Source organism: Trachurus japonicus, chromosome 15 (genome assembly GCF_045865225.1).
Source record: "Trachurus japonicus isolate A0001 chromosome 15, Traja_1.0".
Classification (NCBI taxonomy): Eukaryota; Metazoa; Chordata; class Actinopteri; order Carangiformes; family Carangidae; genus Trachurus; species Trachurus japonicus.
This window is the reverse complement of record NC_140921.1, coordinates 8,925,388-8,952,904: the sequence shown is the minus strand read 5'-3', so window position 1 is coordinate 8,952,904 and position 27,517 is coordinate 8,925,388. Positions and strand designations below refer to the sequence as shown.

General features: G+C 44.2%; 1 protein-coding gene across 5 annotated transcripts in view; it reads right to left on the bottom strand.

Annotated features, from left to right (window-relative positions):
• ehbp1 (EH domain binding protein 1) overlaps nucleotides 1-27,517 on the bottom strand; it is a 179,951-nt gene that overhangs the window by 1,251 nt on the left and 151,183 nt on the right. For all 5 annotated transcript variants that reach the window (XM_085799425.1, XM_085799428.1, XM_085799429.1 and 2 more), the window contains 3 exons: nucleotides 12,245-12,344; nucleotides 11,016-11,089; nucleotides 300-414 (listed from right to left, as the gene is read on the bottom strand). In XM_085799425.1, the coding sequence (XP_085655551.1) occupies nucleotides 300-414; nucleotides 11,016-11,089; nucleotides 12,245-12,344 (289 nt within the window). The remainder of the gene's footprint in view (nucleotides 1-299; nucleotides 415-11,015; nucleotides 11,090-12,244; nucleotides 12,345-27,517) is intronic.

The following is a 27,517-nucleotide window of genomic DNA, read 5'->3' as shown; positions in this document are numbered from 1 at the left end:
AGAGAGAAAGGGGGGAATGACATGCAGTAAAAGGCCGCCCAATGCGGGATTCGAACTGGTGCCGACTGCAGCGAGGACTATAGCATATGGGACTCGGCATATGGGGTGCCTGCTCAACCCACTGCGCCACACGTCCACAGTTTCTGAGCTGAAAACTAACCGGACGTCCCGTCACTGAGACGAAAACAAACTCTCAGTCTGTTTGTGTTGTTGTGTATGTGTGTATATGTGTGTTGTTGTTGTTGTCATGTGTTGTTGTTGTCGTGTGTGTGTGTGTGTTGTTGCCGTGGGTAACTCACTGTTTCTCCTGGGCGTCCAGGTCTCGGACCAGCGCGTCCCGCTTGTTGACCAGGATGACCAGCTCGTCCAGCAGCAGCTGCTCTCGTCTCTTCTGGGCCTCGGTCTTCTGCCAGTCTGCAACCACACACACACACACACTCGGTCAGAGACGGACACACACACTCAACAGGACGACGACGACAACGATGACAACATCATCGTCATCATCATCATCATGGCGTCTTCTCTTCTCTACAAACTCCTTCCCTCGCTCCGTCCCAGTGGATGAGACGCCACTTTCAGGACTCTGGCGAACACACGACGCCTCAGTGAACTTTAACGTTACGATTCTGCTGGAATAGAAACTCTCACACACACACACACACACACACACACACACACACACACACACACACACTGGACACGTTTATCAGGAGCCATCAGATCCTGGAGGACGCCGCCGCCGCCGCCGCTGCATCACGACGGACGTGTTTGGTAAAAGTTCATCTTGTCATTAATCTGTTGGAGCTGGAGACCAGAGCTGTGTGTGTGTCTGTGTGTGTGTGTGTGTGTGTGTGTGTGTCTGTGTGTGTGATGTGTAAACACACTCCGTCAGGTTGTGTGTGTCTGTGTGTGTGTGTGTCTGTGTGTGTGTGCGGTGATGATGTGTTGACCCGGGCAAACACACTCGAGTGATATTGTCATGTTAATGTGAAGCCGCGACGAGTCGACGCTCAGATACACGAGAGGAGAGAGAGAGTCCGACCGACTCCCACAGGAAAACGCTGCTGTTTGAAAAAGTGCTGAGTCATGGTTTTAAAAACACACTGACTTGTGTTTGTTTAGAGACGATTTATCATGACTCGGATCAAATCACATCACTTGAGTTCACCGTTTCCTGTCGATGTGACTCACTACAAACCACAGACTGTCATCCAGCGTCGTTAGAAGTGACGGATGATTGAAGAAAACTTCGCGTCACCAGGCTCTTCTTGGCCAAATTCACCAAAATAAAAGTGTTGACCAACATAAAACTTATAAAATAGACATTAACTTGTAATACAATAGAAGCAAAATGTTAACTTTTAATGGCTCTGGGACTTTCTTGTAAATTATATTCCTTAAATTAAAGAGTTTCACCTCATTTTATTAGCTTGGTGCTTTTATTTTGAAGGAAAGGCCTGTCTCTCCTGGCCCCAGACTAACAAACCACAGACTCTCATCCAGCGTCATGAGAAGTGACGGATTGATTCATGTCATAAACATAAGTGAAGTTTCTGTTTCCACATTTTTAAAAAAAAGTTTCATCGTCCAAACAAACAGAAACAGAAACACGTCGAACGCTGAGTCAGCGCCGGTTTGTTCCTCAGCTGAATAAATAAACAAGCAAACAAACTAACTAACAGGTGAGCCCCCGACTCCGCCCTCAATTCTCCAGGGTCTTTGCAGGAAGGGGCCCCACAGGGCCCCGCAGGGTCCAGGTGGGACCCCGATCCAAATCCCCTCAGCCAGCCTCCCACCGCCCACCGGAGAGAGCTCGCTCCCCCGAGGCTCAAATATCCGCCTGGCGCCCTCGGCTCCACATTCACCCAGCACCAGCAGCTCTTCCTCCCCCCTTCCTCCTCCTCCTCCTCCTCTTTCCTCCCTCCCTCACCCGCATATTAACACTGAACTGGTGTTTAACAAAAAAATTATCAACTATTTGCTTTTAAACTTCCTTTTTTTTTGTAAAATTTTAACAAAAATCTAACTTATAATTGGGAATAAAAACAATAAAGCGTCATCAGAGCCACATGTTCGACTCTTCCTCCTCCTCCCTCACCCACCTATTAACACTGAACTGGTGTTTAACAATAAAATCATCAACTATTTTGTAAAATCTTAACAAAAATCTAACTTATAATTGAGAATAAAAACGATAAAGCATTATCATGTTCACACACGACAACTCCTCAGCTCCCTGTGAGAACGTGTCTCCTCCAAACTCTCCATCCTCTCACACACAGAGGAAATAAAAACCTCGCTCCGTCCCAGAGAAGGAATCAAACGCCACCGAGTCGAGGCCGAGGCCGAGCCGTGTGCGACGTCTATCGCCCCTCTATCAATATTTAACCGTCTATTGATTCCACTATAAAAGCCATGTTGTAAAATGTCAGTCCCAAAATAAGTGTGGCTTTATTAAAAATAAATATTCCCCCTCCACCTCCTCCTCATTGAGTCAAATTGCGGCAGTCAGGCTGTGTGTGTGTGTGTGTGTGTGTGTGTGTGTGTGTGTGTGTGTGTGTGTGTGTGTGTGTGAGTGAGTGTGTGTGTGTCACGCTGGGCCCAGTGTGTTTGTCCTGAAAGGTCTGCGCTCTCTTCATTGGCCCCGCTCGTCCCTTTGAAGTCGACCACAGAGCGAAATGAACACAGTCCCAATATTTGGCTCTCTACGTTCCTCTCTTCCTCTCTGTCTGTCTTTCTCTCTTTCTCTCCCCCCCTCCCTCGTTCTGTCTCTTTCTTCCCCCCTCGGGAAAACAAATTTACTCTGCTCCGGCTTTGTAGAGGAAAATACTTAAAAACTGCCAAATATGTTCAAACCTGCGTCTGATGACGAGGAGTGCTTCTGTTTTTGTTTTTTTGTTTTTTTTAAAGAAGAGGAATTAGGTCGATCAGAGCAGAGCAGAGCGTCGAAAAAAGAAAAAGAAAAAGCAGTCGAGTCATCGTGTGAGTCATCATCTTTAGATAAATGTGAGACAGGAATGTGTCTCTGTGTCCGCCGCCATAACTGCACTTTCTCCCACAATCCTCTCTCTCCCTCTCTCTCTATAAGGCCGGCCCACGAGAGGAGGGTTCAGGAGGACGGAGAGAGAGAGAGAAAAAAAAAAACTTCCCACAAAAACACAGAGGTATGTTAAAAAAAAAAGAAAAAAGAAAAAAGAAAGTCCTCCTCCTCCTCAGCCAAAAAGCCAAAGTCCTAGTCGACAACTCAGAGGGGAGAGGGAGGAGAGTGGGGGTGAGGGAGGGAGGAGGGGGTCGGAGGATGGGATGGGGGGATGAAGGGGGAGATAGAGGGGGGGTCACAGAGCTGTCAATCACATGTCTCCGAGCCCCGCCCCCCTCATTAGGAAGGTAAACAATAAAGAGAGCCGATGAGAGACGTGACCAGGCAACAACCGGAGCAGCAAGGCAGGCTGGGTAACGAGACACCCGAGAACAAACAAAACACCCTGCAGCCACTCAGACCCCCCCACTCCCACCCCACTACACCCCCACGTTAGCCCCGCCTCCCCCATCACAGAGAGAGAGAGAGAGAGAGAGAGAGTGTAGAGAAGAAGTGTGTACAACTCACACGGTCGGTGGGTGCGTATTCAGATAAGCCTCGCCGCCGTGCACGCCGCTGGTAACCATGTGAGTCTGCACAAGGCACACAAGAATGCGCTGGTTCAAATCCCCATGAACCCCTCCCTCCCCTCCCTCTCTCCCTCCCTCTCTGCCTCCCTCGCTCTCTCCCTCCTCTCTCCCCCCTCCGACACCAAATTTATTCAAGAGAGCAAACTGGTCCAAAGCCTCGTCGTCGTTTCTCTCAAAGCGAGGAGAGACGGTCCGACATGCATCCGTCTGTCTGTCTGTCTGTCTGTCTCGCTTCCTGTCTCACACACGGACGGAGCGCCGACGTGACATCAGAGGAGTTTTTGATCCACAGCTTCATGAGTCGAGCTCACATCTCCAAACTTCTTCTCCTTCTTCCTCCTCGTCTTCCCTCTTTACGCCTCCTCCCTCCCTCCTAAAAAAAAAGCTGCTTTTGGCCGAAGTCCAAGTGGAGTCAAGAGACAAAAAGTGTCACCAAAAGGAGAAAAGAGCTGATAAATAAGAAGAGAAAAAACTCCTAAGGCTCATGTAAATGTTCATAAACGACATGTGAACGTTAAAAAGTGACGTGTTAAAATCAGCAGAAATAAGATCGATGGTTCATATTTTCTCTCTGATCCCACAGACACACATCATGTTGTGTTGTGTTGTTGTGTTGTGTTGTTGTGTCTGTGGCCGAGGCCTGAGCGCTCGCTGCAGCGTGCGACACAGACGCCCAGTGGGTGACGTGTAGCTTCATTGTGATGATGAACGTCGTGGCCTCGAACCCACAGAGGAAACCGTCCTGCTGCCAGAGACACTCACAGTGTATTCATCCACAGCTGGAAATAGATCCTCACTACAGCTTTGGCTACTGTGTGGGGGAGTTTAAGAAAAATATATTTAAATATGTTGTATCATCCTCGCGTGTTAGTTAAATACAAATATTGGTAACACTTTATAATAAATACACACTATTAAGCATTAGTTAAGCATTAATAAATACTGAATTCTTCATTTATAACGCATTAATACTCATTAGTATGTAGTTTATAAACACAGTGAGTGCTTATCAATGATGAGTATGAGTTTATAAACTACATACTAATGAGTATTAATGTGTTATAAATGATGAACACAGTATTTAATGCTTAACTAATGCTTAATAGTGTGTACTTATGATAAAGTGTTACTGTACCAATATTTGTATTTAACTCAATTGCCCCTGGTGGGATTAATAAAGTTGTTTGAAGTTGAAGTTCAAAATAAAACAGACTTTTTATGACTGTCGACCGAATGCTTTTCTTATACATAAACTAAACTATAAACAGAAGAAACAGAGCTTCAGGAACTGACTTGTTATTTTCACATCCTAGAGTAAAACACTGCTGACACATCAGCACAATTTCATAACATGAAGTTATTTTAAATCACTGTGGCTGCTGGTTAGTTTAACACAGATTGATTAGTGTGAACGGAAACCAGGCTACATTTGTCCGTGCTTTAAACGACTTGAAACGACATGAAAAACACTGGACAAATGCACCGTTTCTGTATTTACATCAATAAGAATAATATGTTAACAGTTTAATTCAATAATTTAAGTTGAGTGAAACACTTTAGCTGATGTAACTCTCCTCTTGTAACTCCATCCCCCTGAGCCACACACTGAAGAATCTCATCAAAAACTTTAAGAAACTCGACTAGAAACTGTGTCCGACAGCAGGAATTAACCAGCTCCAACTTGATTCAACAGAATCACGATGCAAACACGAATGCAAACTAAAAACTGCACAGGTTCAGCATCTGTTCTGCCAGATGTTACATTAACCAGCATGTGACATCACGTTAGCTACACAACAGCAGGTGTGAGGAGAAGATCCTGCACGTTTAAAACTAATCGAGGACACACTTTGGTGAAGAACACAAACAAAACATTGTTGCTCGTTACTGAAAACTAAAGTCGGGGAACAAAGTTAGTTTCTATCATCGGTTCCAGTCAACTAGCAATCCTGAAAGAGTTGGCGACATCATCAAATGTCGCCCATGTGATAGGATTGCACAGTGCACCTAATCAATCAGGGTCTGTAGCGCGCCGCCCCGATGTGTTACAAAGCCCAAATAGATTTACAAATGGGAAGTAAGTGTGTGTGTGTGTGTGTGAGAGAGAGAGAGTGTGTGTGTGTGTGTCAGGGGTGTGGAGAGGGATAAGCTCCTGCATAGGATTACATATTGATTTTAAACATATAAAAAAGCTTATCATATCAAACCGTAACAGGAAAAACTCTGGGACCCGGCTATGCATAAATCCCTTTTAGATGGCGAGAGGGCGTCCACTTTAAAAACACGCACGCACGCACACAAACGCACACACGCTCGCGCGCACAGGTTCCCTTTAAAGCAGCCAAGACACCGTTCTGTGTGTGCGCAGACATAGGTGTGAATCGGTAAGCAGATAAAGAGGGCATAGTGGATCAATTTTGTGGCAGGGAGATGAGAGTGTGGCATACAGATGGCATTTTCCTGCCTGGCATCACACCAAGGAGCTACAAGGAGGTGGTTATCGCCGAGCACGCTCTGAAAAAAACACAACAACATCGGCCCCCGACCCCCCCGGCCCCCGCCACCGCCGCCTCCACCTGGCCCCGGTCTGGACGACACCTTTCTGCTGCGGCTGCACATTTGATCGGACGATGAAAAACAGTTTTTAGAGCGTTGGTCGACGTGTCGGCTCGTCCTCTCACTGCACTCAGTACAACTCAGTACCAAGTTATATTAAACAACAAAATAGTATACAGTATATGCTTTTAAAAAATACATTATTTAAAGAGGAACTTTCACTAATTAATATTTTGTCCTTGATATAAACTCAACTCAACTTTATATAGCCCAAAGTGCTGCATAACATAAACACAGTCCAGTGCCAGCAATATAAATAAGATTAACATAACATAATAACTTATATTAACAATAAAAGTTAGGGCAATAAAGACAATCACTGAAATAAGGTAAAAACTAATAAAAGCTGTACTAATAACAAAAAAAAAAAGCCAAGGTGAGTCGAAGGCCAGTGAGGAGAGTTGGGTCTTTAAAATGCTCAAGGGTTTGAGCTGCTCTAATGTGGAGTGGTAAGTTGTTATATAACTCTTCAGTTTGGTTTTGGGGCAAGCCAGCAGTAGCTGGTTGCTTGACATATAAATATATGGGTTATATTCTAGTCCATTATTAATATATGGGTATCATTATATTATACAAGCTCAGTCGGAGCTGTTTTGTCTTGTTAGTTTTAACTGTAGTTATTGTTTTGTTTAAAATGTGTGCAATAGTGTATGTATCGTTTCATGTCTACGTCTATATTGTCCAGTGTGAATGTGTTTTCATTTATTGTCTCCATGTCATACGTTTTTGACCCCAGGAAGAATAATGGATGCTAAGCGGATGCTAATGGGTATCTGACTAAACATAAACTGTGGATCAGTGGGACAGGATTTCAGCAAATATTGTGTTTTCACTGGTTTTAATGATGTATGACGGAGGATATAGAGGTCAAACCGGGGTCATGACCTGCTCTGCTGTTAATGTGACATGTTGCCTGTTACTTCTTGTTCTCTCGTGTCCTCATTTCTCTGCCTATAAATTATAAATATGTACAAATAAAACACTCAGAAAAACTCTAACACACCATTTCTGTTCATTTTTCCTTGCTTTCCAAGAATATTATAAATGTTATCGTTGATCATCACTGTTATTATTCAACGTAGAGGTGAATTCATGCAAAACCGCTGATGCGTGTTCCTGTTGAGGGCAGTTTCTCAGCAAGCAGTCTCTGCATTTACCTCTAAAACAACTCTGTCTGGTAACGTTCTGTTATTATCTCTCGCGTGGTGAATGTGCAGGTCATAACTTGTCCACCAGAGCGTTTTGGAGTTGTTGGATTGTGTATTTGATGAGTTTGATGAGGGAAACCAAGAAATCCCATTAGCCTCTGTAGCGTAGCTCTGAGCAGCTCGCGGCTCTGCTCTGCCGTTCTAAAAATAGCTTGCACCGACAATTGAAGGTAACGAACCTACTGCTATGACTATAGGGATTATAGCAATGGGCCAATTTGCCAAATGTTGAACTATCCCTTTAAAAGTGATGATACTGAAGTTTGTTACAGTTGGGACTAAACTACACTGTTGTTAATGAGACGTGTTTAGTTCCACTGAACCTCTGCTCCGGTGTGTTTGTGTTTGTGTCGTGATTTTAATGAAGGAAATAAAACATTTCAACGACGACTAAGTCATAGAAACACGTAGACGAGTTTAGGAACATTTAAGTTTCAGGATTAATGTCAGAGTGATCCTTCCTGTCTCTCTTCCTCCTCCTCCTCCTCCTCTTCCTCCTCCTCTCCTCTCAGCAGCACAGATGTAGAATAAAACATGGAGTTGCTCTGTTTTCTCTCTCTGTTCATGTAACTATAGAGACGATACGACTGGTTTAATCTGATTTTACACACACACACACACACACACACACACACCTGACAAACAGTGTGATGACTGTTGAAGGAAGCTGTAACACACACACACACACACACACACACACACACTGACCTGGACCGAGTGTATGTGTGTGAGTCTGTACATTATGACGACTGTGGTTCAATATGTGACTGGGTGGAAGAGATAGTGTGTGTGTATCATTGCAGGTATATATTTTTCTCAGCAGGGTGTGTGTGTGTGTGTGTGTATGTGGGCAGGTGTATCTCAGCGATGTGTGTGTGTGTGTGTGTGTGTGTGTGTGTGTGTGTTTTCTCTTCTCTGCTCTGACTCTCTCTCTCTCTCTGTGTCATCGACTGGTCAAGCAAATCAGCAATTACTCGCACGCCCGGCCATCGCTCAATGGAGCTGCCCAAGCACCAAATAAGAGCTGGGGAGGTGGGCGCCAAACACACACACACACCTACCTACACACACAGAAAGAGACCAACGACACGACATTGAGGTGGACACTCAAACACACCTGTAAGATATGAACACATAGATGCAGACAGAGACCAGAGACCAGATGCTCTCTCTTTAACACACACACACACACACACACACACACACACACACACACACACACACACACACACACACACACACACTCACACACACACACACACACACACTCACACACACTCACATGCCAACACACACACACACACACATTTACACACTTACACACACACACGCCGGTCTCTTCTATCTGTGGCGGCGACAGAACGGCAGAAGCCTGTGAATGTTAAGTGTTTCCCTCCGGCCGGCTGATAAGTTAGTCAGCTGCAAATCCAACAAGTCCACACGACACGACACACACAATACACACACACACACACACACACACACACACACACACCACCTCTCCACCTCACCTCACACACGCTATCTCTGCTCTCTCACCTCTACACACACAGACACACACACTAACACACACACAAGGTAGCGGCACACGATACATGTCAGATACAGAGAGAAATATGCACTCACACACAGACACAGGTGTTAATGCAGACATGCTCACACACTTCAGCCCAACATGACACACACAACTACACACACACAGACACACACACAACATAACTACACACACACAGACAAACACACAACATAACACACAACATAAAGCAGACACACACACACACACACACACACTCTGACTCCTCGCTGCTGCAGCTCAATAAATATAAATAAATAAAATGGCCGAATGGCGGCGAAGAGCGAGCAAATCAACCCCCGGACGCAGGCGGTGCGGCGCCGCGGCAACAACGTCTGCTGCTGCAGCTCCTGCTCGGCTACGCATGTCTGCCCCCCCCCCCACTAACACGCACACCTCCTCCCCCCTCCCCCTCTCCTCTCCTCTCCTCCCCTGCTCGGCCCACCTCCTTTCTTGCTAATTACAATTGATTTATTATGGACCAGGTAGCTTATCAGGTGCCCGGTGAAATTACAATGGGTGTCTGAAGGCTGTAGGGAGGAAGAGGGGGAGGGAGGAGGGGTGAGGAGGGGGAGGGGGGGCAGTGGTGGTCAATGTCGAATGGTAAAATCAATTAGCATTGATTGGCAAAAGGTTCATTTTGCCAAAGAGGACACAGTCGAAGGGGATTAAACTTCCCTGGCCCCCTGACAACTTTGATACGACACAATGGCTGCTTCTCTGGCTGCGGTATAGTTAACAAGCTTTCAGTAATATAACTACATTTTTTTTTTTTTTGTTACCTCACACACACAAAAAAAAGTCTCTGAATGCTTCTGTGGCTAGATTTCAAATCAGGCATCGACTAGTCAGGTCTAGCTAGGAAACAGATAGCATTGATCAAGTATCAGGGAGTGAAATCCCTCGCATCTTAATCCTCATCAAGAAGCCGACGCAGAATTAAAATCCTCCTGCTTAAGGCTCGACATGAAGGTTTTTGTTCACAGCTCCACAAAAAAAAAACTGCTAGAAAACACTTGTGAAAACTGCACAGAGAGAAAGAGAGGTGATGTTAAACAACCTCGGCTGCAGCTTCACCCTCATGAAGAAGCAGGAAATAAATCTCAACTGTTGCTGTTTGTCGTCTTTAGTTTAGTTCGTCTCCATTCAAACCACTAAACATTAAAAGATTTATATTTAATGATATATATAATAAAACCAACAGATATAAACTCTAAGAGGAGGAGGTATAGCTTATTGCACAGCGCACTTTAATCTTATAGCACTTTGGCCATCTTGGTCTAGTAACAGCACAGTGTGTTTAATTTTATCAATCATTTATTGCCTTTGACCGTCAACATCTGTGATCTGTGCATTGGTTACGTGTAGTGCTTTGTGTTTGTATGTTGTTTTATGCCCCATTGGGGACAAATAAAGTTGTTGAAATCTTGAAATAAATCACTATTATTTGTCATGTTGCTTCATGAATGCGAATATTTTATCTCAAGTGGAGCTATTTTGTTTTTGAAATAACTTAAAAGCATCAGCAGCATCTGTGATTTGAAAAGCCAGTTATTTAAGAGTTTGTTTTGTTGCATCTTAAAATGATCAAATTGCAAACATAAAGATCCATCAAGAAAATTTCAGAAGCACAAAACCTTAAAGTATTGAACCCAAATTGATTCACATGTGCTTTGATGGAGAGACTATAAGAGGAAACGAGAAGAGTTTGTTGTTTTATGCTCCCAGTCCCCACACCTGCAAATGAATTACCACCAATGGGGACAAATAAAGTTGTTGAAATCTTGAAATAAATCACTGTTATTTGTCGTGTTGCTTCATAAATGCGAATATTTTATCTCAAGTGGAGCTATTTTGTTTTGCCAAAGTGGATCTAATGGCACGACTCTGTTGCATTGATATGAGTCACAGACTTTTAGCGCATACAGCTCAGCTTCTCTTCTTACCCTCGATGGCCAGCATGGCTCTCAGCTCTCTGTTCAGCAGTTCGAAGCGTCTCTCCAGATCGTGCTCTTTCTCCCTGTGGCAAGTTAAGAGTGAAAGAGAGAGAGAGTGAGAGTGACACAGAGAGAGAGAAGAGAGAGAAGAGAGAGAAAAAACACACACACAACAAAGTTCATCAATATGTTAATGACTAAATCATTAAGCACTTAAAGAAACCTGCAATAAACATCGATTCAGCCACTCGCCTGAACCTTCTCCGGCTTCGCATTAATCTACTGCACATAACTGATACACACACACACACACTGCGCCGCTCGCAACAAAACAGCCCTGGGTTGTGAGCTAATGTGTGTGTGAGAAAAGAAAAAAGGGGAATAGTATAAGCAAGAGGTGGTGAAGGACTGTGCATGAGATGAAAGAGAGAGAGAATGCAAAAAGGTGTAAATGCATTAATATATGGACATGCCACCACCATGAGTGTGTGTCGCCCTGTGTGTCCGTGTGTGTGTGTGTGTGTGTGTGTGGCACAAATTGAATTCTTTCCTCTTTCAGCCATATTAAAAAATGAGCTAATTCAGTCCCTAATAGAATTTGTCCTTCACAGGCGCCTTTTCTCTTGGCCTCCACAAAGAGAGAACAGAAAGGGCTAATAATCAGCCCTTCTGTCAATTGGCCACTTTAAAAGCCTCCCCTTTCCCACGATATAATGTGATTATGAATACTTCAATCTCTCCTGCTCGCACACTTTGAAATCCCAACAGCTGCAAATGAAGAAAAAAGGCAGCAGCCGCCGCCACCCGCTCGCTCGCCTCGCCTGTGTGCATGTGTGTGTGTGTGTGTGTGAAAGCGTGCGTCTCTCCACCTGTCGCAGCTGACCACATACAAAGAGACTGGCGATAGAGTGATGATCGCCACATTTCTATTGATTTCATATTCCGTCCACATGTAAATCAATGAGCAGGATAGACACATGGGGTGAATGGAGTGGCGAGTACACACACTAGTACACGCTACACAACAACCACCAACCACCGCCGCCCTGTGCAGCTTGTTTTTAATGATTTTTTTTTTGGTCTAGTTGGATGTTTTTACGGGGTTTTTGCTGCTTCTCGGCGCGTGAAAAAGTTATCGAAAAGGCAAAACAAACGGGCGCTAATGCAGCCGCCTCACAGGAAACAGCTCTCATCCATCTGAGCATGACAAAAAAAAAGGGTAAAGGGTTGTAACGTACAGCAGAGAGAGCTGGTTCTGTCGTCTGATGAGGGCGTTCTTCTTGTTGACCAACATGAACCACTCCTGCATCATGGCCTCCTCCTCCTCCTTGTTGTTTCCTGGAGAGCAAACACACAGAAAGAGAGAAAAAAAAAGAGAGAGATGAGCAGAGTTTAACACGTGTTAACAACAGTGAAGCGTTTCAGTAAAATCAACACCTCGCTGCTAAAAAAATCATCGACGCTGTCAGATGCACAGTTAAAGTCGGGGTGTGACATCAGTTATTACAGCGGATTTTAAGCCTCACGGATAAAATATCAGTTTTTTCCACCGTCGACTGTGTCTGTAAATAACAAAATTAGAGCATGGAGTGTAAAACAAGTGTCCGAAAACGTACACACACGACAGAGATGAGCCTCTGTTAAGTCTTTATGCCACTGCAGAGTCAGCGTCCATTTATATATATATATATATATAAATACGCTGCTGCTCGCTTATATTCCTTGTGTAAACATTCACATACTTCACACCACGTCTTCACAATGTCAATACGGCTTCAACCGGGGCGGGATTAACTCAGTGATTACCGTCGAGCGCCTTTACAGAGTGGAGCCTCTCACTGTAGGGCAACACATATCCCACCAATCACTCAGCGGGCCTTCACAACAACAACAAAAAAAAACTCTCCAATGCTTTAACGCAATACCTGCTACACACACAGACACACACAGAGGCAGAGAGAGCTAGCAATGCTCAGATGCATGGCTAATGTAAGCTTCGCCCACGCCTGGGGCTAAAGCTCTATGCTGTAACTTACTTACAAGGTACAATAGGATGCGCACAACTGATACGGACACAGCACATCGAATGTGGAAGCTTCAAACGCTGCGGCCGCGTAACGGCAACAGGATCAGCCTCCGTCGGTCATGTGTGACCTGGAATAAAAGGACTCCAGACACGGACCCCTCCTCGTTTCTCACATCCACTCAGATGTTTTTGAAATAACTTAACCATCTGCAGCATCTGTGCATTTGAAAAACCAGTTATTTAAGAGTTTGTTTTGTTGCAGTTTGGCATCTTAAAATGATCAGATTGGAAACATAATGATCCATCAAGCCCATCAGAGGAAACAAGAAAAGTCACAGTTATTTAAGTCTTGTGGTGTGTAAATATAAGTATGGAGGAATAAAAAAGATCAAATGAGACATAAAAGATTCATTTTGTATATTAGGATAGAATAAAAATCGTAGTTACAATAATAGGATTGAGCCTTTAATGTATGATCATCTTACATTATTCCCCTAATTCCTATTAGTCTAAAATGAGACTTAATTATAATTACATGATCATCCTGTTTAATCTGTCCAGACGAGCAGATTGCTATAAAATATTCAACAATCCAACACTTAGAGAATATAAATATTATGTTTTCATTATTCTACACTTGTATATTTTGCTGTTTCCACTGTGGTCAGTTCACTTAGCCTCTGTTTATGTCTAGATTTTGGGATCTGAGCCTCGTGGCACCGGAGGCGAAGTTAAACAGCGGCGACGGCATTAATCTGACACTCAGTGCGTCTGTGAGGGGAAGAAATGGATGAAAACAGAGGAGGCGAGATGAAAGATCGTCTTAGGGCTTATGTTATTATCTCTCGCTGTTTTTTTTCTTTTTTTTTCTCCCCTCTCTTCCTCAAGAGGAAGGTTTAATAGTCGAGAAGCTACAACAGGCATCATAACAGAATTAACACTAAGACGCCATTTCATACCACTTATTAATTGGCGGTCCTCTGAATAACAACAAAGGCTCTGCTGTGTGTGTGTGTCAACATATATACGCTAAGTTTTTTTTTCTCTCTCTAATGTATAGAAAACAATCTGCAGAGGATTGAAACAAGTCACGTGTGTTTCATTCTCTCCGACGGATCAAATGTCACCGACGTGGCGTTTTAAGCTCATTACACTGATGCTTTTATTGAGAGACTTTCTGGATCTGTGCAAATGTGACTGACTGAGCTGCTCAGCACCAAAGAAAACCAAGAGAAGTGTGTCTCTCTCTCTCTCTTTCTCTGTGTCAAACACACACACACACACACACACACACACTCACACACAGCAGCGCTCATGGCAGAGGAGAGAGAGAGGGCGCATTGGGGCCGCTGCGTCATTGACGACAAAAGGCAGGCGCGTGGATGATGTGTGCGCGGACACCGGTGAGTGTGTGGACATTTGTGATACTCTGAGCCAGCAGATGTATGTAATTTCATTTAGAAGGGTGGAGCGGGAGGGAGGGAGGGAGGGGAGGGAGGGGGGGAGGAGAGAGAGAGAGAGAGAGACGAGGAAAAAAAAAAGAATGTGCGAATGAAAGAAAGCTTCAGGATTTAGTGGAATCGGGGGCTCGTGGATTACTGTAGTCAACTTTGAAACGGACGACACTCGGAGGGGGGATAAAGCCGGCGCTGACAGGTCATTGTGCTGCCTCGAAGTCAAATAAAACAAGCAAATAATAATGGCAAATATTAAGCTCCTGTGACATTGTGGCGAGGCGGGCTAGAAGACGAGGGGGGATTATAAAGCTATATCCCCCACCGCTAGCCAGCCAGCCAGCCAGCCAGCCAGCCAGCAGCCACCAGCCAACCACCAGCCGCATTTTATGAAAAGGAGAAAAAAAAAAGGGGGGGAAGAAGAAGAAGAAGGAGGAGGAGGAGGAGGAGGAGGAGGAGGAGGAGGAGAGGGAAGAGAGACAGAGAGAGAGAAAGGCAGGAAGGTCAGAGGAAAGGTAGGGAGGAGAAAAGACAAGAAGGGAAGGGAAGGAAGGATGGAGGAGAAAATGGTGAATGTGGGAGTGAAATGGGATAACTGGGAGGGAGGGAGGGAGAGAGGGAGAGAGGGCAAGCAGGTGAGCGATTTGAAGGCAGAGAGAGAAAGAGAGAAAGAGAGGAGGAGGAGGAGGAGATGGAGGGATGGAGGCAGGACGAGTGGCGCAGGACGCTTGACAGCTGCTCAGCATCCTCCTCCCTTCACTCAACCTCTTCAGGGTCGAACTCTGACCTCCAGATGCTGCCGGCTCTTAAAGAGACAGACGAGTCTCTGAGATTAATACAATTTTTTAAAAAACTAATAATTTATTTTCCGTCCGAGACAGTTCAGTAAGATTTTTTAACGCGAGTACCTTTTTAAAACTAATAATTATTCACTATCTGTCCTTACGGTATCTTACAAATTGCTTGTTTTGTGTTTTCGTCCAAGGAATAAACAAACATTTAAAATTGCAATAAATGGACTCATTTAGCTCCAGTGTTCACATCAGTTAATCAGCTCATTAGATTAAGTGTATTATTTTAATTAAAGTGACGGTAAATTTAGACAACAAAGAGTAAAAAAATGAGTTTAAAAGCAAAAGCAAAGAGCTTCGATTCCCACTGGGACGACCCCCTTTTTCTAAAAAATGTATCCACTTGCTGCTACTGTAATGAGTGCATCGTCCACCACATTGAGGGAGAAAAAAAACACAAAACAAACATACAACAACAACAACAACAACAACTGCTGCTGAACGTCGTGTTGTATGAAGACAAATGGTGTAAATATCCCTGGCAGGCGGCGCTGACACTGTGTCTGAATCCAGCCTTGGCTCCGAGACGCTGTGGATCCATGCTGGCTCTCAGGGGGCCATCTTGGATCAAAGCATCTGGCAGTTTGGCAGGTTGCATTCTGGGTCTTGCTGCTTTTGCCTTTTACACGCCATTTCTCGGTTGCTCGACACAGAGCGGGGCAGAGCGGAGAGGAGAGGAGAGGAGAGAGGAGAGAGGAGAGAGGAGGACGGGCCAGGATCTACTGAGACTGAAGCTGCAGCCGTAAAAAAAAAAAAAAAAAAAAAAAATTGGCACCGGTACAATGTTTGATCAGGACATCAAAGGATTAGTGAAATATGTCTGATGGAGATACCCCGGGTTTCCCTGCCGACCGGAAACTTTATCGTCATTAATATCATGTTTTAGTGTTATACCTCGGCTATCAACGCCGAGGCCGCGATGGTGAAAAAAAACACACACACACACAAGATACAATCAACTCACACACACATGCACACACACAGATACAACTGATACACACATCCTGACAACCCCTCTATCTGATTGCCTGTCTCCTTCTCTTGTTTCACTCACACACTCACATACAAGCAGGATTCAATGATGTACTGTGGTTATCCTTAAGGCATGACATGAAAAAGACTGGTTTGTATTGGGTCAATGCGTTTATATGCATCCGTATGAGAAACACCAAGAGGAGGAATATAAGGAACTAAAACAGAGTCGGCCTCATAAGATTAAGATAGTTATCTCCTCCGCTGTTTCATTCACAGCAGACTGGAATAATGAGACCCATCCTGATGCTGCTGCTGCACTGCTACTTGTTAATTATATGTGTACTGCTATAGACTGTATGTGCTAGCTCATTAAACACATGCACGAGAAGTTTTTTCTGGTTCTGGACTAGAAAGTGGACCCGGAATTCACCAAATTCACCAAAGTAAAAGTGTTCACCAACATAAAACGTATAAACTAGACAATAACTTGTGATAAAATTAAATACAATAAAAGAAAAAGGTTAACTTAATGGCTTATTTGGACTTTCTTGTATATTATATTCTTTCACCGCATTTTTATTAGCTTGGTGCTTTTATTTTGAAGGGAAGGCCTGTCTCTCTCGCCCTGGTTCTAGTTGCTGTTGCTTACCGAAACAGCCATCAGCAAATACCGATTGATTTGACTGGATTTCCAATCGACTAAAGTTCACAAAGCATCAATGAGAACATACAGTTCGATTTGTCAGATTTCATATAATCACAATGTTATCAAGATCACGACACGTCCAAATCTAAGGTGATGCTTTTGATAAATGTAAAAATGCAACGTTAAGACGTAAAAGGACGTGTTTGTTTGGTACAAAACCCAACATTAGTCACATCAATTTTATATTTTTGTAAAAAAAACAACACCTGTCCATATAATCACTATATGATGTGTTTTACATATCGTGCAGCTCCAGCATCAACCAAAGAGAGCATCACGACTATTTTCACAATCAATTATTTCCCTTATTGGGGCTTTTAGCAGTAGAGGATGCTCTTTGAAATTTCTCAGAGGCCTAGATAACATCTTCACATTCTGTGTTTAGTCTGTTTAGAAGCTACATGTAGTTATTTTACAACACAAAAAACCTACAGAAAAGCAGAAAATCTTCCCAACTGAGAAGCTGGAAGCTGCTGTTGATACTTTGACCTTTGATCAGTCGCCATCTGGACACTTAAAAACTACAGGTATTTGTTTTGTGGTTTAGAAATCTTGGGCGGGGGGGGGGGGGGAAATCGTCTTTAACGTTCGTCTTCCCTTGAGAAAAAACTTCCTTGTGTTTGTGCCTTGAAGGAGCTTGAGTTTGGATAACGGGGCAGAACGAGCAAAGACAGACAGACAGAGAAAAACATTAAAAAGCTGTGATCACAGCACGTTCATCTCATTTCTTATCCCACCATTTTGCCATTTAATCCAATAGCTGCTAATCCAATTTGTCTATCGGACATGTAAAAAGGCAAAGGAGGCGGGGAGGAGGAGAAAAGGAGAGGGGGGAGAGGAGGAGAGGAGAGGAGAGGGGAGGGGAGGAGATAGAGCCGAACTTCTCTTCTGTGTCCAAGTCACTTTCTGAATTGCAGTTTATTTAGGGACGAGCCGCACTTGTGTCTCTCCCATCGCTCTCTCTCTCTCTCCATCCGAGCGTCAAGCCCCGTCTGATATCAGCGGGGATCAGGGGGAAGATGAAAGCCGAAGACGCATGAAAGGAAATGAGAAAAAAGAAGGAATAAAAAAGAAACAGGATGAACATTGTTTCCTGTGATTAGGTAAGAGCTCGTTAAAAGGCTGTCACCGCTGCGGCGATGTGAATATGCATGACAGGGGCCGGCCTAATCACAGAGGTCTGTGGCGAGGAGGGGGTGGTGAGGGGTAGGTGGGGGGGGGTTGTGCCTAAGTAGCCGACTGAAGACTTGATTTAATTAATGTGAGTAGAGGAGTGTCTTGTTAGGAGGAGGAACAGAGAGTGTAAAGGTTTCTGGTGCTCGTGAATTCAGCTTCAGCCAGAAAACACATCATCGAAAAACCTGCAGCGGTGGAGATGGAGGAGGTTTTCATTCCTCCTTCTTCTTGTTCTTGTTTTTCTTCTTGTTCTTCATCTTTCTTAAAATGCTGCTACTAAAAATAAAAAAATAAAAAAAGGAGAATAATATAAACTCAATGCAACAGTTGTGACAATCCCCTCCCAACTCATATTTTCAACACTTCTTCTGTTATGTCGTCTTTCGTCTCGGCGCTGCACATGTGCTTCCTTCTCCTCCTCCTCCTCCTCCTCCTCCTCCTCCTCCCTCCTCTCCTTCGCTCTCTACTGGAGTGGTGCTTTTTTTTTTTTCCAGGGAGGCCTGGACGAGGCCTTTTTAGCTGCTGCGACCCCTCAATGGGCACAATGGCCCCAGCATATAGAACAGATTCCTGCTTTATTGAACCTGTGTATAATGTCTGGTGAATGGAGCACATTAACCGATTCACACTCACCTCTCTCCCCCCTCCCTCCCTTCCTCCTCCGGATAGCAAAAAAGGGAGAGAAAAGTAATAAATAAGAAAAAAAACCCTCCTCCACCTCCTCCTCCTCCTCTCACACTGAGGCATAATGACTGCCTTTTCCACCGGTGTCATTTGTCAACCACTGCTTGCTTTACAACTTTACAAAAGAGGCGGAGGTGGAGGAGAGAGCAGGAGACGCAGCAGCGGGGTGGGACTGAGTGGGGAGGGGGGGTTGAATTGGGTCATAAGTGGGGCTGCATAATTATTTGTTTCTAATTGCTGAGTGTGTTAACAGAGGGAGCTCAGTGGAGGATGATGGGAAATGAAACGCCGCCATGCAAGAACAACGTGCACAGTCGCTCAATTACTTATGATACGTATGATTAGATTCCTGTTTCCATAATCAATGATCAAAGAATAAGAATAACGTCCAAAAAAAGAGCCACTGAGAGCGATTAATACCTGCTGAGGAGGCGTCGCTGCTTAATTAAATAAAAAAAAACAACAATTATCTGCACGCTGCACGCTCAAACCAAACACAGCTGCACCTCAACATCTGGAAAATGTCCATTAACGTGACAGTTGACGATGAAACGACAGAAACAGCAATGATTCAAAACGCTACATCGACTGGATATGACACGCTGATTTGTGAACATAATAAAAAAAACATGAAAACAAAAACACTAGATCTATGATTCTGTTCAATAATTAACCACGGCTGATAAATTCACTGTGGTTCTTGGCGTTTCTCGTCTTTGCTATAGAAACAACATTAACAGACGAGTCATCTGATCTGCAGCCTGCTGCTTTATGTTTATATTTATGTCGTGGGGTTTAAAACCATAACCCGGAGCAGCCGAGCGCCGAGACAAAACCGTAAAAATGCTCCTCGTGTTTTTCGCCGTAGAGGAAAAAACCTCGCTGTTGTGTCGCCTCTGCTTGTTTTTTTTTTACACTGAAACAGAAACAAAAGCCGGCGTTGTGTATCTGCGCTCGGGAATCAGACGCGTGACGTGTACCGACAACACAACAGAACAAAACAAAACAGAACAGAACAGCGCCGGCGTCGTCTGGGTTTTTTTTTTACATGGGCGTCGATTTGTCTCTGTGACCACCTCCACTCCTGGAAGAAGAAGGTGGAAAAGCAACGACAAGAAGAAGCAGAGAAATAAAAGACACGAAGAGTTTCTCAGTTCAGGACCAACAGAGATCAATAATCACAGTGATGATGAAGATGATGGTTGGTGCTTGTTGTATCTTGTAGGAGTGAGAGCTGCATGTGTGTGTGTGTGTGTGTGTGTGTGTGTGTGTGTGTGTGTGTGTGAGCCAAAGCCTTTTTTAATGAGCAGGACGACAGACACATCTCATGTCGCTGTGTGAACATTTGTGTTCAGAGAGCGTTTTAAACACATGATAGGTTTGTCCTCCTCTCATCCTCCTCTCTCTTTAAACACACCCACCTCCTCCTCCTCTGGCTCCTGTGCTGATGTCTACACACACACACACACACACACACACACACACACACACACACACACACACACACACACACACACACACACACACACACACACACAGAGCCCTGGGCAAACACATCTGACCTCAGAGCTAACAGTAGACCAACCTCCAGACACTTCTCATTCCTCCACCTCAGAGGTTAAGACGGGGGCGGGGGCTCGGGCAAACAGAGTTCACATAATGGACTGACTCCTGAGATGAAATGTTCATATTACACACACACACTGAAACAGACACACACACACACACACATTTCCTGCTGCTCAAACAGAGAGATGAGAGCAGTTTAGCTCTTCTCCTCTTTTGAATTTCTCATTTGAATTAAATAAACTAATCGTGCATTTATGATCACACTTAACGATTTGATTCTTTAATTCTTGTGTTATTAAGGAGCTGAACAGTAAACTTAAAAGGATAGTTCAACATTTTGGCAAATTGACCCATTGCCATAATCCCTATAGTCATAGCAGTAGGTTTGTTACCTTTAATTGTCGGTGCAAGCTATTTTTAGAACGGTGGAGCAGAGCCGCAGAGCTGCTCAGAGCTACGCTACAGAGGCTCATGGGATTTCTTGGTTTCCCTCATCAAACTCATCAAATACACAATCCAACAACTCCAAAACGCTCTGGTGGACAAGTTGTGACCTGCACATTCACCACGCTATGAGATAATAACGGGATGTCAGCGGTTTTGCATGAATTTACCTAGAAAACAACTCCGTCTTCTTATGTTTTTATGACTATTTTCTGGGTTAGCAACGTAAATTTCGTTGAAAACCTTTCAATGACAATAAAGGCTATCTATCTATCTATCTATCTATCTATCTATCTATCTATCTATCTATCTATCTATCTATCTATCTATCTATCTATCTATCTATCTATAGGTTCAGATTAGAGAAAGAAAAACAAATGTCATTCCTGGAGTATTTCTCTGTCTGGCAGGAACCAGCCAAGCTGTGACAATCACACAAATTCACTCCTCCTCCTCTTCCTTCTTCTCCTCCTCCCCTCATCTCCTCCCCCCTCTCTCCCTCTCCCTCTCTCCCCCCTCCCCAACTCCATCAAATTGTGTTTTTGCTACAAATCAATAAACATTATCAGAGAGTGGCAGACTATGGGCTGGTGGAGGCAGCCTCTGTCTGTTAAAGCCCAGACCGCCCTGTCTCTATCACAGGCTGGGTGAGAAGGCCAGGAGGATTCACACACACACACACACACTAACACACAGCAGACAACACACACACACACACACACACATATATATATATATACACACAACCATACATGTAACAGGGACTTATAGTAAGCATAAGATGGAAGCAGACACGCTCGACGATCAGAGAGGAAGAGTTGTTGGACGCATGCACACTAGTCCTATGGGGGAGTGATTTCCTCGCATCCGCACATACGGAGACGGTGGAAAACAATCAGAGTGCGCCGACTGGAAAAGAAAAGAGCAGCAGCGAAGCATTGAGGTGTTTAACAATAATCCCAGTGCAGTACAGTACAAGCTGTTTTGACCACGCCACTCAACGTCAATAAGAAATTAAAAAGAGGAAGAAAGAGAAAGAGAGGAGAAAAAAATAAAACCCAACGACGGCTTTAAACACTCCCTAACCCATTAGGTCGCTGCTGTATCGCCGCTCCATGCTTGTCAGCTCGCTTTAGCTTTAGCGTCAGAAATCCCTGCTCTCTCTCTCTTTCTCTCTTTTTTCTCCGACGCTCAACAAGAACCATTTAACCGAGCTCTAAATAAGATGATTTTCAACCTGTCCCCACTTAGCTTGGGGGGCTGGAAAAGGGAAAAAATCAGAGGAGGAGGAGGCCCTGCCATACACCGTTTCTCAATTACCTTTCTCATTATTGTCGCCCGCGTTCATTACTACTATTATCATCATCCTTCCTCCCCCTTTTTTTTCTGTTGCACCCCCTCACTTTAGGCGAGCTTAGGCCGCCGCGGCTGTCGTGTTTGGATGAAGAGGAGGAGGAGAAGGAGAGCGGCAGAATCGAGAGCTTTTTTTTTTTTTTGCGAGGCCAGAGCACTTCAGGTAATTAATATAGCAAGAGGGGGCAGATGAGAGGAGACGGGAGAATATGTGAGTGTATGTACGCCTGTGTGTGTTTTTTTCCTTGAAACGCCTGATTGGGGAGCTCACCTGCCGATACCCCCTAAAAGGTATTTCATTAGCGGGGGCCCTTTTACCATACAAGCAAGAGGAACAAAGCCTCGGTTACGCCTGTCTCCACTCCAGCTCGACGAAGGCCCCTCCAGGACGCCTGTAGCCGTGTGTGGGGAAGAGTAAAAAAAGAAGAGAAGAGTGGAGAGGAGAGGAGAAGAGAAGAGAGGAGAGGCTATCCCCGTTCATAATCTCATGACAAAAGGCAAAAAGGCATCATCCTATTAACAGCGTGATCTTCACCAGCTCATGCTAGCTGCTTTCCACAGGGGGCTCTCCTTTATTATTAAGGTGAGTGGGTGATAGGGAGCAGGGAAGGCGCCCTATTAGCTCTGGGACAAGAGACGGTATGAAGGAGTGGGGGAGAAAGAGAAGAGGAGAGGAGAGACCCCATGCTAGGGTCTTGCTCCCAGTCTTTTTTTTTCTTTTCTCCAGAACGAGACCCTTTGCTTTGCTTGGACCTTTGGGGGCTGCGCTCTTCTATTAGGGCTGCAGCGATATATACACAACACACACAAAGTAGTGTAGTAGGGGAGAGTTTCTTCAATCAAACAACCTCGACACCTGCAGCGATGCACACTGGGAAAACATCCTCCGCTCCACCTGGTTGGTTATAAAGAAAAAAGAAAAAAGAAAAACTAATTTGAAGACGGCGGCTCACCTTGCTCATTCTTCTCCCAACGTTTAACCATTTAATAAAACGTGTCAGAGATCGGCGCCGTCGAGGGAACATGTGTGAACGCTGCTGCTCTATTTGGTGCATGTAGTTCAAGACATGGTGAAAGTTCAGAATCAGATCTCTTCTTCTCTGTATCGGCTTAAAATTTCGATTGAAGCTGCGGTCACACAGAATAAAACTAAAGCACGATGACGTCGCTAAAAACCCAGTGGAGCTGCTTCAATGTGAATCACGGTTCCCACTCGTTTCTTGAAATCCTATTTCCAAGACTTCTCCGGACATTTTCAGATTACGCCACACACGAATACGTACATCCCCCGTCCCATTCACGCTTTTCAACAGTTGTACCATATTTTGTACATTTTAACCAGTTTGTTTCTCTGTTTATTCCTCTCTCACCCCCAGAAGTCTGATTTAAAGATGTGCAGTATAGACTTATCTATGAAATAATCTCTTACATGCTTAAAAATTGTGACAAATTTATCATAGAACAGTGTTTTCTGCTCCTCTATCTGTCATTTAGCAGAGGAGACGGTCCAACACTGGAAACACTCATCAACTCAAAGTCTCTAGTTTTCTCACAAGGCGCTTCTTTCAGAAAACAAATCCTTGGTGGGGTCTGAAAGAGTCAAACAGAGCTCTGATAGCTGATGTCACAATGTGATAAATATTTTTTTCCAAGGCAACTCAAGCTTTTCCAGGACATTTGACTTCTTTTTCCTCATGTGTTTTCCATGACTAGAAAAGTAGTCAACCATTTTCCAGGTTTTCCAGGATGCGTGGGAACCCTGATGATACTCGATTACTTGTTTGCGAACAACATTAAAACTGAAGACAGAGAGACTTGAGGTGTTAAAGAGGGAGGTGAAGGGAAATTCTTCTACCGAGTGTCCAACAGTAGAAAAAAAACTCAACTAGAAACAGACTGTGTGTGTGTGTGTGAAAGAAAGAGAGAAAGAGAGGGAGAGAGAGATTAGAGAGAGCTCTGTTTTTCTATTTGAGTGTTTTGTTTTCTGCTCGGTAGGGGTGCTTGCCTCTAGCCTCAGGTTACACAGGGGAATTGTGGGAAAAAAAAGTATCTTGAGCAGTGTTTGTGAACGACAGCCATGGCAGCCTGAAGAGGTGAATTTCTCACTTCTCCTTCGAAAAGATCAAATTCTGCCTTTAAAAACCAACAACAAACTGTTCGTCGGTTTACGTCTAAATTTGGGATGTTGTTGGTAACACACACACAAAAACACACACTAACACACATACACAGAGAGACCGAAGCTTATGCTGCAGTTGAACATGTTCCAGGAGCTTTATCGGTACAAACATAAACATAGACGTCCTACTCAGCTGCAAGCGCCCGGCCAAAATTCTGTGTGCACAATGACCGGTGGAAAATTTTTTGGCTGTTTCGTACGCCCACACACACACACACACACACACAAACACTTACACACAAACACGCTTACGAGACGGTGAGATGAACTGTCAAGCAAACCACCAGGACTGGGACATCCCAGGAGGAAGGGAAGAATAAACGAGGATGCGCGGCAGCAACGAGCGATTCAGAGAGATTTTACCAACAGGTTCTGAAAATCAAGTCGGGGACGGTCGAGTGATTCGGCGCCAAACTGAGAGAGAGAAAAGAGAAAAGTCTTTAACCTGAGCACACACCTGAAAAATGACGACAAGCGCCTTTATTTAGCTTGTTCCATGTGTTTAAATGGACTTAATGTGTTTGAGCAGTTGGTGTTTATGTCAGTAACTGATGTGTGAGAGGTTCAGGGACAAGAAAACGAGACGGGCCACTACAAATAATTGTACATGTACCTTTTTTATTGAATTAAAATAACCTTTTTTTCTCTTCTTAAAGGGATAGTTCAACATTTTGGCAAATTAGCCCATTGCCATAATCGCTATAGTCATAGCAGTAGGTTCGTTAGCTTTAATTGTCGGTGCAAGCTGTTTTTAGAACGGCGGAGCAGAGCTGTGAGCTGCTCAGAGCTACGCTACGGAGGCTCATGGGATTTCTTGGTTTCCCTCATCAAATTCATCAAATACACAATCCAACAACTCCAAAACGCTGTCATGGACAAGTTGAGACCTGCACATTCACCACGCTATGAGATAATAACGGAACGTTACCAGACAGAGTTGTTTTAGAGGGAAATACAGAGACTGCTTGCTGAAAAACTGAAATTGCTGAAATTCATGCAAAACAGCTGATGCGCGTTCCTGTCAGCAAGCAGTCTCTGTATTTACCTCTAAAACAACTCTGTCTGGTAACGTTCTGTAATTATCTCATAGCGTGGTGAATGTGCAGGTCACAACTTGTCCACAAAAGCGTTTTGGAGTTGTTGGATTGTGTATTTGATGAGTTTGATGAGGGAAACCAAGAAATCCCATTAGCCTCTGTAGCGTTAATTAAAGGTAACAAACCTACTGCGAAAACTATAGCAATTATGGCAATGGGCCAATTTGCCAAAATGTCGAACTATCCCTTTAATTCTATTTGCTGAAATCAACTTAAATATGTGTGCGCAGGTTTATCCTGTGTGATCCTAATATTCTTTGTTCCAATACAAACGCACATTAATCAATGCTTTATACTAATGTTATGTGCTTCAGGGATTCAACCTGTATTTAAAGATACAATAATAGTTGTTGTGCTACTGTGTGACAATCTGCTGCTTCAACACACACACACACACACACACACAAACACAAACACACACACTCTCTCTACCTGCACAGACAGAGGTCAATCAGTGAGACAGAGGAACTTTGAGGGACCTTTTATAAAGGTTTGTCAAAAAGTACAGAAGACTAGCGCAGATAGCGGAGAGATGCACTTCCTCCAACTCGCTCCTTCGCCGCCTTACAACCCCACACACACACTCACACACACACACACACTTCTCATCATGGTTGTCCTCCATTCTCCTCTGTAGCCCAGTAAAAAAAAGCCTGTGATGACCTGGGTGTGTAGCTTATTAACCTCTCCATCAGTTCTTATCAGCCAATGAATAGCCCAGTCATCTGCCCCTCCTGCTCAATCTGAGGGCAAAAAAAAAAAAAAATTTCTCCTCACGTCAGGCCTATAATTCAATCCACACACAAATCATTTAAGAAGTGCGCACATACACTCTCTCACACACTCTCTTTCGCTCCCGTTCACACACACACAAACAGAGGGGAGTGGATCGGTGGAAACGTTTCGTCCACCTCGGTCCTGGTCGGCTTCAAAGGCTGATGTGGACCAGATGTTACAGAAAGCATCAACAAAAGGAGAAAACAACAGCGGTGGTGTAATATGCTGTGTGTGTGTGTGTGCATGTGTGTGTGTGTGTGTGAGGGCCAGAATAAATTAATGGCTGATTTCTCCCCTTGCTTTGATGGCATTAAGAGCCCTCTTCTTCTCAATGTGCCGCGTTAAATGCTTTTCTCTCTTTCCCTCCGTCTCTCCCTTCTTCTTTTTTTTTTTCTCTTTCTGACAAGCAGGGCCACCCAGCAGAAAGCAACTGATGCAAAACGCCGGAGTAATCCCTCCTCCATCCACCACCACCACCACCACCACCACCACCAGCCCCCCCTCCCTCCCTCCCTCCCTCCCTCCCTCCCTCTCCCTCCTTCTATCTTCAGTCTTTGACACAGTAGCCATTATCTGTGGGATTTAGTTAAACCAAACCTTCATGTATTTGTTAGGCCCTGGGTTCGTTTTCTCCTCCGACTGCTCTGCTTGAGTGTGGCCGGGCTGGAGGGGGAGTGGGAGGGGAGTTACATCATCAGCTGCAGCTACCTCGGAGGGGAGGAGGAGGAGGGGAAGGAGGTGGAGGAGGGGGGGTCCTACAATGCCGTCTTAACTGGATCTTAAAATGTGGTTAAATCCAAATCTGCAAATAAAATGTAACCTGGTTTGTTTTGATTGCAACGGTATTTTACTGGATTCAAAAGCAACAGCAACACAATGATTCATTTAAACCAAAAAACTCAACACAGTCGGATCATGTGATGCTTCGTTTATGCCTCAGTGACACAATAATGTGTGCACTGGCTCATGCAACAGGAGGGAAACACACAATACGACAGTTTTATCTAACACATGTCACATGAAATATATAAAAACTACTTCAAAAATTCGACTTTTAACCCATAATTAGGAATAAATATACTTCATTACCACCACAGCCATGTTGGAGAAACTGTGGAGATGTAAATGTGAACCTTTCACATGTGTCCTGGCTCTGTCCTAAGATCACAAAATTTTGGGAAGATGTTCATTCAGTTATAGGCAGAATTTTGGGTTATGGT